The sequence below is a fragment of the Leishmania mexicana genome, chromosome 10 (genome assembly GCF_000234665.1).
Source record: "Leishmania mexicana MHOM/GT/2001/U1103 complete genome, chromosome 10".
Lineage (NCBI taxonomy): Eukaryota > Euglenozoa > Kinetoplastea > Trypanosomatida > Trypanosomatidae > Leishmania > Leishmania mexicana.
Genome location: NC_018314.1, coordinates 189,721 through 201,475, shown reverse-complemented (window position 1 = coordinate 201,475; position 11,755 = coordinate 189,721). Strand labels below are relative to the sequence as shown.

The following is an 11,755-nucleotide window of genomic DNA, read 5'->3' as shown; positions in this document are numbered from 1 at the left end:
TTCGCTTCGCCAAGTGTGGGAGGCGCGAGGAGAGTCTCCGTCGACAGAGGCTGTGGAGAAACCCCCGCCACGCCAGTGACGTTGCCAGCCATGTTGATCGTTTCAGCGCTGCTGCTGCTGCTGCTGCTCTTGCGTGGTGAGTCGACTGCCACTGCCGACGGAGTTTCCCCATCAATGAGGTCTGTGAGCTGGTCGCCTTTGCTGTTGGCGCGACGCTCCGGCGAGGCACGGCGACTGTGTTTGCTTGCCGATGTAGAACGTTCTTCTACGCCGTCTCTGCCCATCAGCGCTGCATCGCTGAGAGAGGGGGGGGGGCGTCTCTGTCTGTGCGTGACACGCCTCTTTCCTTTTTTTTTTGGTTGCCCGGGGCACAGGGGAGGCCGTGCGGGAGTGACGCAACGGGCGTAAGGTAGGGGGGGGGGAAACAAATGATGGTGGCGGGGCTGAGTGTGCAAGGGGGGAGGAGGAGGAGGAGGTGCGTGGGTGGGCGGGTGAAGCGCGAGGAAGGGAAGAGTTGACCCTTCAGCACACAAACACTTCCTTTGCCGTCGAGAGAGGGGGAGGGGGAGAGAGAGGGAGAGAGATGGGAGGGGAGGGAAGGGGGAGGGGTAGGGAGCTACGACGAAGGGACCACCCTAGCAGGAGTAGAACGCGTCTTTTGCACAAGGGCATCGGCACGCGCGTATGCCGGTGCTTGTCTACGGACGAGAGTGCAGAGCCACCCGCCCTTCCAGTTTCCTGTCGCACCTCTCTGTGTCACCGGTTGTGCCCCCCCCCCTTTGGCACTTACTGCACGGGATATCACTGCTCCGGCTTGTCGGCGGACGTTTCGCCGCATTGTGTGTAACGGGTCGTGGGCCACGTATGGAAGGGGAGACATGCAGTCATGAAGCCATGCGTTGACTGCAGGAGTGTGTGGGGATAGCCCTTGCGGAAAGGACCGATGGCAGAGGTGCCATCCACACGAGGGTGAGCCGCGGCTCCAGCAGAGAAGAACGGCTCCACAGATGCGCAGCCCACTGGTCGGTGCTCTGCTACACCTACACGGTCGACGGCGCCGTGCCTCCATCGCGTGCCCGTCATAGCGACCTGCCTTGTCGCCCGCTTCATGCACGCGGATCCCCACAATCCTCGCTGGGGGGGTACCCGTGATAGGGGCACCTCGGTACCCTGCTGTGCTGCGAGTCCGTGCTCTCATCCTACCGTGCCCCCCCCCGTCTCATGCTCCTGCTAGCGGTTAAACACATCAGGGCGACGGCGCCCATCATCCGCTCGTCCCGGGAACATGCGCTGCAGAGAGCGAGCACGCGTGAGAGCCGCGCTAGAGTGAGGAGGCAGTCGAAGGCCCTCTTCAAGGCCAGCGCAGTGTCGCGGTTCTCTCGTGACGTCATGCCGCCCCCGTTGATGCGACATTCGCAGATCGTCAAGACGACAACAACGGCTTGCATCGTGTACGCGCTGATTCTGACGATTTGGAAAGGTGGGCTCTCCGGGCCAGGGATCGCTGGGCGGCGCTGGCATCCCCATGGCACCGGGGAGCACGACATCGACGGATTGGGGCTGGGGGCCGTTCACCGCCGAGGGCACCGTGGTCGCTTGCGCCGCTGCCTGCGGTGCATCCGTCGGCTCGGCCGTCGATGGCCCTGCCAGAGTGAGCCTGCATACGCTGGGTCTGCCCTGCAGCGGCGCCCTGCGCGCATGCCACGGGTCGAACACGGAGGTGGGGGTGGGGGCGGAAGGCCCCCCGCGGTTCCTCCTCCCTGGGTGTCGGTCCACAGTACGGCCTCCTCAGAGGTAGCAAAACCCACGTTTTCCCACACCCGCCGCCACTCGTCCCAAGCCAGCATCCGCTTCGTCTCCCGGCAGGTGCTGTGGACCGGGATCTCAAGGCGATGGATGCACTCCCCCCCTCCCCCCGACACCTGCACCCCCTCCCCTCAGCAACATGGTGATTGAGCCATCCGCCGTCAGAATCTCCGCACGCGCAGCAGGACGTCCTCCTTTTTCCCGGTCTTCGGTGCTCATGAGGTGCCGTTGGCAGCCGGCGTAATCCGTCTGGAGCGGCACAAACCTGAGGCCCTGCGAGACTTGGCCATGCATGCAAGTGCCCATGCACAGCTGCTTTTCCGAAATCAGCCCATCGCCACTCAGCGCACCCCCGCCGCCCACCCCTGGCGCCATCAAGAGACCACAGCCGCATACGGAATACTCCAGTCTGGCACACTGCCTACGTCGTGAGAGAGGTGTGCAGCGGGGTCAGCGATCCATGGAGTGTGGGAAAATGATGGACTTGTGCGTATTCGAACTGCATCCGCGGGGACTGGTGCACACTCACCGGCCGACTTCGGGCGGAGAGCAGGGGGAGAGGGGGAGGTGGGGGGGAGCCCGGGAGTTTGCCGTCCGCATTCCCTGTACAAGGCACACCCGTCACCCTTCTAGGAAAGTTGGTGATTGCGTGCGTGCTTGGGATGGGCGATAACGGAGAGAAGGCACAAATGAGGAGAAAGGGGAGGGGCTGGGTGTGAGGGGACAAGTGGAACGGAAGGCACCCTCCGTCGGTGCGGTGCAAGTTATGCACTTGACACGCACGCACGCACGCTGCGGTAGTGCGCAGGCGAGTCATATACAGCTCCACCTCACACATACCCGCAACGCCACGCATGGCCAACATCCACTGAGGGGGTGCAAGGAGTGAGAGGGAGCGTCGCGTCTTCTCAACCGTGTGTGTGTGTGTGTGTGCGGCCCACTATAGCCTCGGTGGCCATCAGGTGCGCTTTCTCTTGCCTTGTTGTTATGGGTTTCTTCTTTGGTTCGGAATGCATGAGCACACTTGCGCGCTCGCGCGTGACTGCAGCGGACCAGAGAGCGAGCGCGCGTGCTACACCAGTCCGAAGCAGCCGTGTGCGAGCGTTTGTGGCCACATCCGCGCGCATACAGGCATGCGGGCGAAGTCTGTAAACGGTGATCACGCGCAGCCATGACAGAAAGCAAGCACACGTGGTAGCAGCAGCAGCGGGAAGCGGTAAGAAAATGAAAAAAAATATGAAAGGCGCAGCGAGACAGCCAGGTGTGTGTGTGTGGGGGAGTGGGGGGGAGGGCGCGAAGCTGAGGCAGCGCATAACCAAGAAACGATAGAGAGAGGGGCACTTTGAACGATTGGCACCGACGGTGGGGACGGGGTCGGGTGCCTCCTTTGGCGGGGCCGGACCCATTCCGGCAGCCCCAATGGCTCGCAGAGGAGCGCTCAGTCGGGGGACGGTGAATGCAATGTTTGCAGCGCTGCCGGCGGGCATTCCGTGACGGTGTTGTTCTTCTAGAACCGGGAAACACCGCAGACGCTCGGGGGACTCTCCGCAGCGGTGGTGATGCACCCACGGCGCGGCTTTTGCAAGATCCCCGACGACGTTGGATGCGGGTGAGGTGGACCGTGAGCGGGGCAGGGCCGGTGAAGGTGCTGGGAGATATTGTGCGCTGTAGCGTTTTTGGTGGGGGACCTTCAGCGTCCTAGGCACATCACTCTCTACGAAGATGCCTGTGCGGGGTTGCGGGTGGTGCCTCCACCTATGGAATAGCAGTCTGGAGCGCGCGCGGGTGCGGCTACGGCCGCTGGTACGGGATCTGCAGATGCAGGGCAAGTGGTGGTGGTGATGGGAGGGCGCAGCGATGCTAGGCAGAAGCCTCATCCTCCATCGCACGCACAGCGAAAAAAGAGTCAAGACACACACACACACACACACACACATGCGGGATTGAAAGGGTGAGCGCGTGGGCCTGCTTCTGAGTTGCGTCGGCGTGCATGGAGGGTGCTCACGTTGCGGGTGTCTCTGCCGCTGGCGTCGTCGCACTCATCACGCTTCAACGTCTTGTAGAAGCGCTTCACCGCCATCGGACTGAAGTAAACGATCGTGAGCTGATCCAGCGACGGCACCCGACTCAGTGCAACGTACGCCTGCCCAGGTGTGCGTGTGTTGGCCATGTCATCCTGCACTGGGTGCAACGTGAGGCCCTGCGATTTGTGAAGTGTGAGTGCCCACGCGTGTCGTAGGGGTATCTGGGTGCGGGACGCGGTACTCGAGGAAGACACCGTGACACCGCCCTCCGCACCCCAAGGTGCCTTCTCACTCCTACCGGCAACATCATCGCTAGCTCTGCCCACAGTGAACGCCGATGCCCCGCTCAAGTTTTGCGTAGTGAGAGAGACAAAGGCGTAGACAGATGGACGCTGCTGCTGCTGTGAGGCCGCAGCGGTGGATATAGGCGTCAGCAGGCAACACCACCGCACAACAGGCAGCCGCTCTTGCGCGAGTTCCGCCTCTGTAATACCGTGCAAACAGCGCTGCGCTGGGCTGGTCTGCCGGGGTTCGTCTGAAGGCGCACATGGTGACGGCGAGCTCTATCTGCCTCTGCTGCTGGCGATGAGCCAGGCAGCGCAAATGTATGCAGTGAGCAGACAGGAAAAAAACGCCCCGTATGGGATGCAGTTGGGTTTCTGCTGCTGCCGCTGCAGGCGTTGCGCGGAGCTGTGAGTTTCTATCTTATCCAAGTACATGACCTTCCCCAGCCCCACATCAGCACAACTAGTGCTCATCGCCTCGCGGTCGTCGCGAATGCGCTGCGGTGGTGCGCCTTCACGTTTGCCAATCTACCTTCGTCGTTGCGTGCGCACCCGCCACGAGAGAGATTCAACGTCCATCGCCTGAAAGGTTTTCATGCAGGCGAGTACGTCAGAGCCGCTGCCAAAACTGCCGCGGCGCAGCAGCTGTTGAACCCACGAAGGCAGTGGTGGCGGAACTCCGCCTTGGCCAGGGGTGGCGAGTGACAAATGCCTTGCAGGGGATGCCTCCTCCGCCGTCGCTTCCGCAGCAGCGTGCCCTTGCGCTTTGTGTGTCTTGCAGCGCCGGAGCGCGCCCTCGGCAAAGTAGTCAGCGACGGCGAGAAGCTTCAGCGGGTGCAGGAAACCGGTAACAACTCCGACAGACCCGTTCATAAGACGATGGTGCGGCGCTACGTTGCCCTGCAGCCGCACATGGGTGCCAACCTTCAACGCCAGGAGCTGTACTAGCTGCATGTCGTTCAGAGCGTCCGAAGCGTGAGAGGGCACGGCGACGGTTGCGGAGTGTGACCAATGGGTTCGGCTCATAGCCGTTGCTGTTTGCATGTCGTAGGCGCGATACGTGTAGAACGGTGCCCACCCAGCAGCATGCACATCCTGTGGACCCTGACCACCAACTGTTGGCTCTGCCTTCGTCAAAGACGCGAAAGGGGTGGCATTTCTGGTGTTGGCGCGCACTGACGGCTGTTTGGATGGGAGCTGCGCGAAAAAGAGGGCATTGCGCACGTCAACCTCGCTGTTCGCAGCACACAGGCGTACACTTGACGACACCGTGACAACTGTTGTTGTGTGGCTACGGCTGCTTCCACCGCTACGACACTCGCATGTGCACCAGCATGACCGCAGGTGTGGTCCGACGCGTGCACGCAGAGGGATGCCGAGCTACGATATCCTGCCAGGTGACATCTCACCCAGGCGCACTTCATCGAGAATGCGGAAAACAAAAAAAACATTTCGTCGGAAGTCTGTCAGTGGGGGTGTTCTCCGGCACGACAGCGCGCACACCAAGACCCCTTTCAAGCTGCTGCCTGGAAGCAGCAAGCGCAGACCACCTAAATCCGCAAAGTTATCGGGGCACTCCAGCAGCGAAGAGCCCCGCTGTGCCACAGCGCGACTTCTCGCCTCCTCAGCATCTGACTTGGGCTTTCCACCCTCAACGGCTGCCGGCTCTCACAGTGCCGCTTTTTTCACGCTTGCACAACAAGAGGACAAGAACAAAGCATCCAGGTAATCGATAGCCAACAGCTCCGCTCCCCGCCGCTCCGTCGCTAACCGACGAAACATTAAGTAAAGGGGCCGTAACAATGTCCCGTCGGTCGTCGAAGTCCCACCAATAACAAAGATCGCGAAGAGAGGAGAGCGGCAGCGGGCGCCCACGCGCTTGCGACGCCGTCCCCATAGCGGGTGAGACGAGGAGGAGGTCCGCCGGCACCACAGCCGCCACCGCACGCAGGGTCTCCTCGGACTCGTGCACCTCGCGGCGTCGCAGCGCCGCCCGTCACGACGATGTTGAAACCACGTGCAGCCAAATCATCCGCTTCAGCTTGCGTGGGGCCCAACATGACAGACGATGTCTGCGGCTGCGGTGGGTGCTGGGGATTCGCGCTGCGGCCGCGCTGCCCCGGGCACGCTTGAGTAGACTCCGTGCACGGCGTGTGCGCCTTCCGCGTCCGCCGCCGCATGAGCTGCTGCTCGGGTGCTCAGACTGCCACCAGCGGCACTGCCGCTCTGCTCACAGCAGCGCGTCTTCTGTGCAGTTTCGGTTGGGGTTCCCGCCGCCCCCTCGCGACGTGCTTCGCTTCGCTGAGAGTGAGGCAGGCACGCTGCATGCAAAGTACCCAGGAAAGCGAGCGGGTACCACTGCCGCAGCAACGGCAGCAGCGGCGGCACGTGCGCACCAAACAGGAGTCTGCAGAGCCGTCGGATGTGATCGCGCCACACGCGCGTCTTTTGCCACCGCCGCCTCTCGATGGGTGTGCAGTTCGCATGAGCTGGGCAGGGATGCGCTGCCGCAGCAGAGCTGGCCGCGGGACACTGAGCGAGGCCAGCACGCCAGGTGCAGAGACAAGGGGGCCTATCGGGGCCCGCGTGCACACCCTCCTTCCAGGTTGCGGTCGCCGCTCTGTGCGGCGTCGCTCCCACACTGCTGTCGGCCCCACAACGACGAGCAGAGGAGTCGGGCACAGGCAGCAACGAGTCACAGGCAGGGGTGCTGCACAGCAGAGGGGGGCGACACAAGGGACGTCACCGAAGACGACGCTGTGTGTGTGTCCGTGTGTGTGTGGGGTGAGTGGGGCGGGATCTGAGTCGCGGCTGGCGCGATGGCGTGAGCGCCGCACCGGGGCACAGGCGAATCGGCAGCGACGCGGGCAACGACGGCAGCGGGATGGCGGCTGGGACACCGCTCGAGCCGTGATTGCGTGCGTGTGCGTGTGCGCACTGCACCGTCGCCCCCCTCTTCAACGCAACCAACACAGAGGGCGAGCGAGCGAGGGCCGAAGCGGTGTGCTCCGTCACGCATACATCGACGCCCTGACAGGACAGCAGCGGGCAGGGGGGACGTGGCGGATGCCGAGGAAATACGAGTGAGTGAGGGCGCGAGAAAGAGAAAGGGGAGGGGGGCGTGGCGTTCGTGTGAGGGGGTGAGACGGCGACACAGCGAGGCGGACAGTGACATGGTTGTCTGTGCATGCTCGTTAGGGGAGGGGCCGTGAGCAAGGCCGCCTCTCACACCATCCCACACCTTTGCGCCACCTCAGGCAATGCCAGCCTGGCAGACAGGGCTGCCTCGGCGAGCTCGGGGAAGGGAGGGGCAGAAGCCGGCCCCGCAGCACGGGGACAGCGCCGATATGCTCTTCGGCAGCAACGCAGATGCGCGCGCACAGGTGGGATAGGCCGCGGTGAGCGCGTTGCCCAGCGCACCGCGCGGGAAGGCCACGGGGGACAGGAGTTCAGGGGGTGGGCGGGGATGGAGCTGACGCCGGCGTTCGCTGCCATCGGTGCCGCACGTCCCCTCCGGGGCTGCAGCGCCACGCTTCACGCACTTCGGGTGTTTTGCCGGAGTCGCAGGAACAGAGGAAGGAAGGCGGAGGGCTTGGGAGGGTGGGGAGAGTGGGATGGGGTGCGGGTGCCGCGTGCCAACTGCTGTCGTGCCGTCCGCGCCACCCCCGTACCGCAGCCGCCCACCACAGCCTACAAGCACCCGCGACGGCGCGGGGAGGGCTTGCTGCCATGGTGGTGCTGTGGCGGCGGGGGCGGCACAGGGCAGGGTCTCTGAGGCCGCAGTGAAGGATATAACGTTGCACAGCCACGCACGCAGGCACACGCAGGAGATAAAAACGCGGTGCGGCCCGCACACAACACAACGAGGAAGTCAGGCCGAAGGGCGGGAGGGCAGAGGAGAGTAGAGGAGAGGCGTATAGAGGGTCAAGAGAGAGACGGGAGGGAGAGGGGGCGCGGTGAGGGGAGGCCCCGGTGAAGAACACAAAGCGGCGAAGAACGCGAGCCACCACGCGACGACCAGAGGAACAAGGTCCCCGACGGAGAGGTGACAACACACAGCGCAGAGGGGCCGCGAGGGGGAGGGGAGATGGGGGGGGCAGCGCAGTATACAGCTGCCCCAATAACAGACCCCGCGCAACCCCGTGCACGCGGATGCCGCAGATGGCCGCCAGGGGATGGGGGTGCGCGGGTGTCCGAGAGAGGGAAAAGAAGGCGAAGAGGGAAAGGAGAGAAGGCATGCGCACCCGCGCACGAGACACCCCCTCCCCCTCCCTCAGCTCCCGCGCGCCGCCGCACCTCTCCAAGCGCACACGCGCCGTGCGCAGCGGGGAGCGGGGTGGGGCGGCGGGGGCTGAGGGAGGGGGAGAGGGCAGGCGATGGCCGGTGAGGACCGGCCGGGCGCAGGAGCACAGCGAAACATGAAGTACAACAGGCGAGAGGATCAAAGGACAGCGTGGAGCTCTTCCGAGAGACAACGGGAGGGGGAGGGGAGGTGTGTGTATGTGTGTGTGGTGGACGGGGGGGGCGTGCCTCTGCTCCGCCAGCGAGACGGAGGGGGGCAGCGGGCACGCCGACAGCACCAGTCCTACCCACTGCCTAGAGCGCCACGGCGAGCAGCGCGGCCACCACCAGCGCCGTCGCCGCGGCGCGCGGACCACGGCGACCAGCCGCGGCGTTGCCGCCGTCCTTGATAGCCTGCGCGTTGCCCTGGCACACCTCCACGTACGGCGGGCACGTGACGTAGCCGCCCTTCTCGAAGGCGTCGCTCACGGTGCTCAGCTCAAACCTGAGGCCCGGCGTGCAGTTGGCGTAGCCGCTGCTGCCGCGCACCTGGACGCTGTACGTGCGCGCGGCCGTGTCGCACTTCACGTTGGCGCACAGGGCGGCGTACGACTTGATTACACCGTGAGTCGTCTTCGGTCTGAAGGCGCCGTCGATGCAGCGCGCCGCGTCGGAGAAGACGTTGAAGGCCTTAAAGGCTGCGTCGGCTTCAGAGGCACTCTGCCCGCAGCTGCCATCATCGTACGGCACCACCACAGGGCAGTAGTCCATGAAGGCGGAGCTGCCGGCCAGGAACGGGTCCGTGAAGTACTGCAAGTACGGCGGAAGCGCTTGGTAGGGGGTAACATCGCACATTCCGACGCTGAGGCGACTGGTGGGGCACCGTATGGCGTCCGCACTCTCATTGCAGAACATCGCCGGCCACTTCGTGACGCCGTTCTCCATGCACTTCTCGCTGAGGAAGGCGCAGCCGGCGTTCCGGCCCCACGGCATCGCCTCGGCCTTGCTGAAGTCCGCCTGGTAGAAGCCGAGGTCCTGGAAGACGGCCATGGTCAGGGCGGTGTAGTACCCGGCAGATGCGGCAGGCGCCATGAGCTCGTCCTGCGCGTTGCGCATCTTGATATGCGACCCGGCGGAGCCCGCACCGCCCTGGTCCTCCATCTCCAGATACTCCAAGCTGTTGCAGCCGTACTGCTCACGCGCCTTCGCCACCGCCGTGCTGCTGTTGATCACAGCTACTGTAAAGGTCTTGCCGCGTATTCCCGGCACCTCTTGCACGATGCCGACGGCCTCAAAGAATGTGCCGCTGAAGCCCAGCGCGTGCGCCATCTCGTGCGCGACGACACGCGTGACGAGCTGGTCGTACCGCGACGCAATGTTCGCTGCGGGGATGTTGATGACGCCGACAGCTGGGTGGCCGTCAGGGAACACCTGGCAGGTCATGGCCCACGCCAGCACACTCTCCTCGCTCGGCACGGAGGCGACGTACAACACGAAGTCGGTGTTGCTCACGCCTCCGGTGACGTGCGCCGGCGGCACCTTGAAGTAGCTGCACACGTCGGCCGCCATGTCTGTCACCTTCCACTTGCCCTGCACCTGCCGCACCTTCAGGCGCTCCCTGTGCAGCTGCAGCGCCTGCGGGACGAGGTGTTTGACGAGGATGTCGCGCTTCTCGTCGGTGAGGATGTCCTCGGCGGTGCAGACGGCGAAACGGCCGTCGCGCGCGCTGATACGCTGCCCGACACGAGCGCAGTGGTAGGCGGGGTCGGTGAGGTCTTCGGCGGAGACGGCGATGCGCAGCGCGCCCCAGTTCGCGGCGCGCACAACGTTGCGCGGGGTGCCCGTGCTGGGATCGGCGCCGGCAGCGGTGTCCGCGGCGTCGAGAGTCACGTGCGGCAGGCCCACCGCGGACACCGCGCTGGGGGCCATGCGCTGAGCCGCCACCGACTGCCGCACGCGGGCCTGCATCGCGTCGTGGATGCAGCGGTGCTGGGGCGCACCGGCGTGTGCCCACGCGGCCGCGGTGCCGACAGCGACGGTGACTGCGGCGCCGGCAGCCGCGAGGCGCACCAGGCGCGCGGCGACGCAGCGGTGCCGGTGCGTGCTGCTGCTGTCGACGGGCATGGGTCTGCGGGCGCGGGGGCGCTGCGGGCGGTGGGGTGTGGTGGCGAGGGCGAGGGCTTGTGCACGGCGGTGTGCGCGTGCGTGCGGGCGGGGGAGAGGGTATAGCGGGATGGGATGCGCTGGTGGATCTGGGGGAGGGAGGGGACAGGAAGGGGGCAAGGGAGGGGGCGAGAGGTGGTGGTGGGGGAGGGAGAGCGGAGAGCGCGTCGGGGCTGGTAGTGGCGGGGGGAGAGCGGCAGCGGGTGCCCACGCGCTTGCGACGCCGTCCCCATAGCGGGTGAGACGAGGAGGAGGTCCGCCGGCACCACAGCCGCCACCGCACGCAGGGTCTCCTCGGACTCGTGCACCTCGCGGCGTCGCAGCGCCGCCCGTCACGACGATGTTGAAACCACGTGCAGCCAAATCATCCGCTTCAGCTTGCGTGGGGCCCAACATGACACACGATGTCTGCGGCTGCGGTGGGTGCTGGGGATTCGCGCTGCGGCCGCGCTGCCCCGGGCACGCTTGAGTAGACTCCGTGCACGGCGTGTGCGCCTTCCGCGTCCGCCGCCGCATGAGCTGCTGCTCGGGTGCTCAGACTGCCACCAGCGGCACTGCCGCTCTGCTCACAGCAGCGCGTCTTCTGTGCAGTTTCGGTTGGGGTTCCCGCCGCCCCCTCGCGACGTGCTTCGCTTCGCTGAGAGTGAGGCAGGCACGCTGCATGCAAAGTACCCAGGAAAGCGAGCGGGTACCACTGCCGCAGCAACGGCAGCAGCGGCGGCACGTGCGCACCAAACAGGAGTCTGCAGAGCCGTCGGATGTGATCGCGCCACACGCGCGTCTTTTGCCACCGCCGCCTCTCGATGGGTGTGCAGTTCGCATGAGCTGGGCAGGGATGCGCTGCCGCAGCAGAGCTGGCCGCGGGACACTGAGCGAGGCCAGCACGCCAGGTGCAGAGACAAGGGGGCCTATCGGGGCCCGCGTGCACACCCTCCTTCCAGGTTGCGGTCGCCGCTCTGTGCGGCGTCGCTCCCACACTGCTGTCGGCCCCACAACGACGAGCAGAGGAGTCGGGCACAGGCAGCAACGAGTCACAGGCAGGGGTGCTGCACAGCAGAGGGGGGCGACACAAGGGACGTCACCGAAGACGACGCTGTGTGTGTGTCCGTGTGTGTGTGGNGTGAGTGGNGCGGGATCTGANNTCGCGCTGGCGCGATGGCGTGAGCGCCGCACCGGGGCACAGGCGAATCGGCAGCG

At 65.2% G+C, this 11,755-nt stretch overlaps 1 protein-coding gene and 2 pseudogenes across 1 annotated transcript, besides 2 other annotated features; all 3 read right to left on the bottom strand.

Annotated features, from left to right (window-relative positions):
- Positions 1-4,142: 4,142 nt before the first annotated feature.
- Positions 4,143-4,379, bottom strand: LMXM_10_0485 (annotated as a pseudogene).
- Positions 4,143-4,379: a sequence feature.
- A 263-nt stretch (positions 4,380-4,642) lies between these two features.
- On the bottom strand, positions 4,643-7,327 carry LMXM_10_0483 (annotated as a pseudogene).
- Positions 4,643-7,327: a sequence feature.
- Positions 7,328-8,710: 1,383 nt separating this feature from the next.
- LMXM_10_0470 (GP63, leishmanolysin) lies at positions 8,711-10,519 on the bottom strand (the record flags this gene model as incomplete). Its single annotated transcript, XM_003872837.1, has 1 exon — positions 8,711-10,519. The coding sequence occupies one exon, from the start codon at positions 10,517-10,519 to the stop codon at positions 8,711-8,713; it is 1,809 nt and encodes a 602-aa protein (XP_003872886.1).
- Between the last annotated feature and the right edge of the window lie 1,236 nt (positions 10,520-11,755).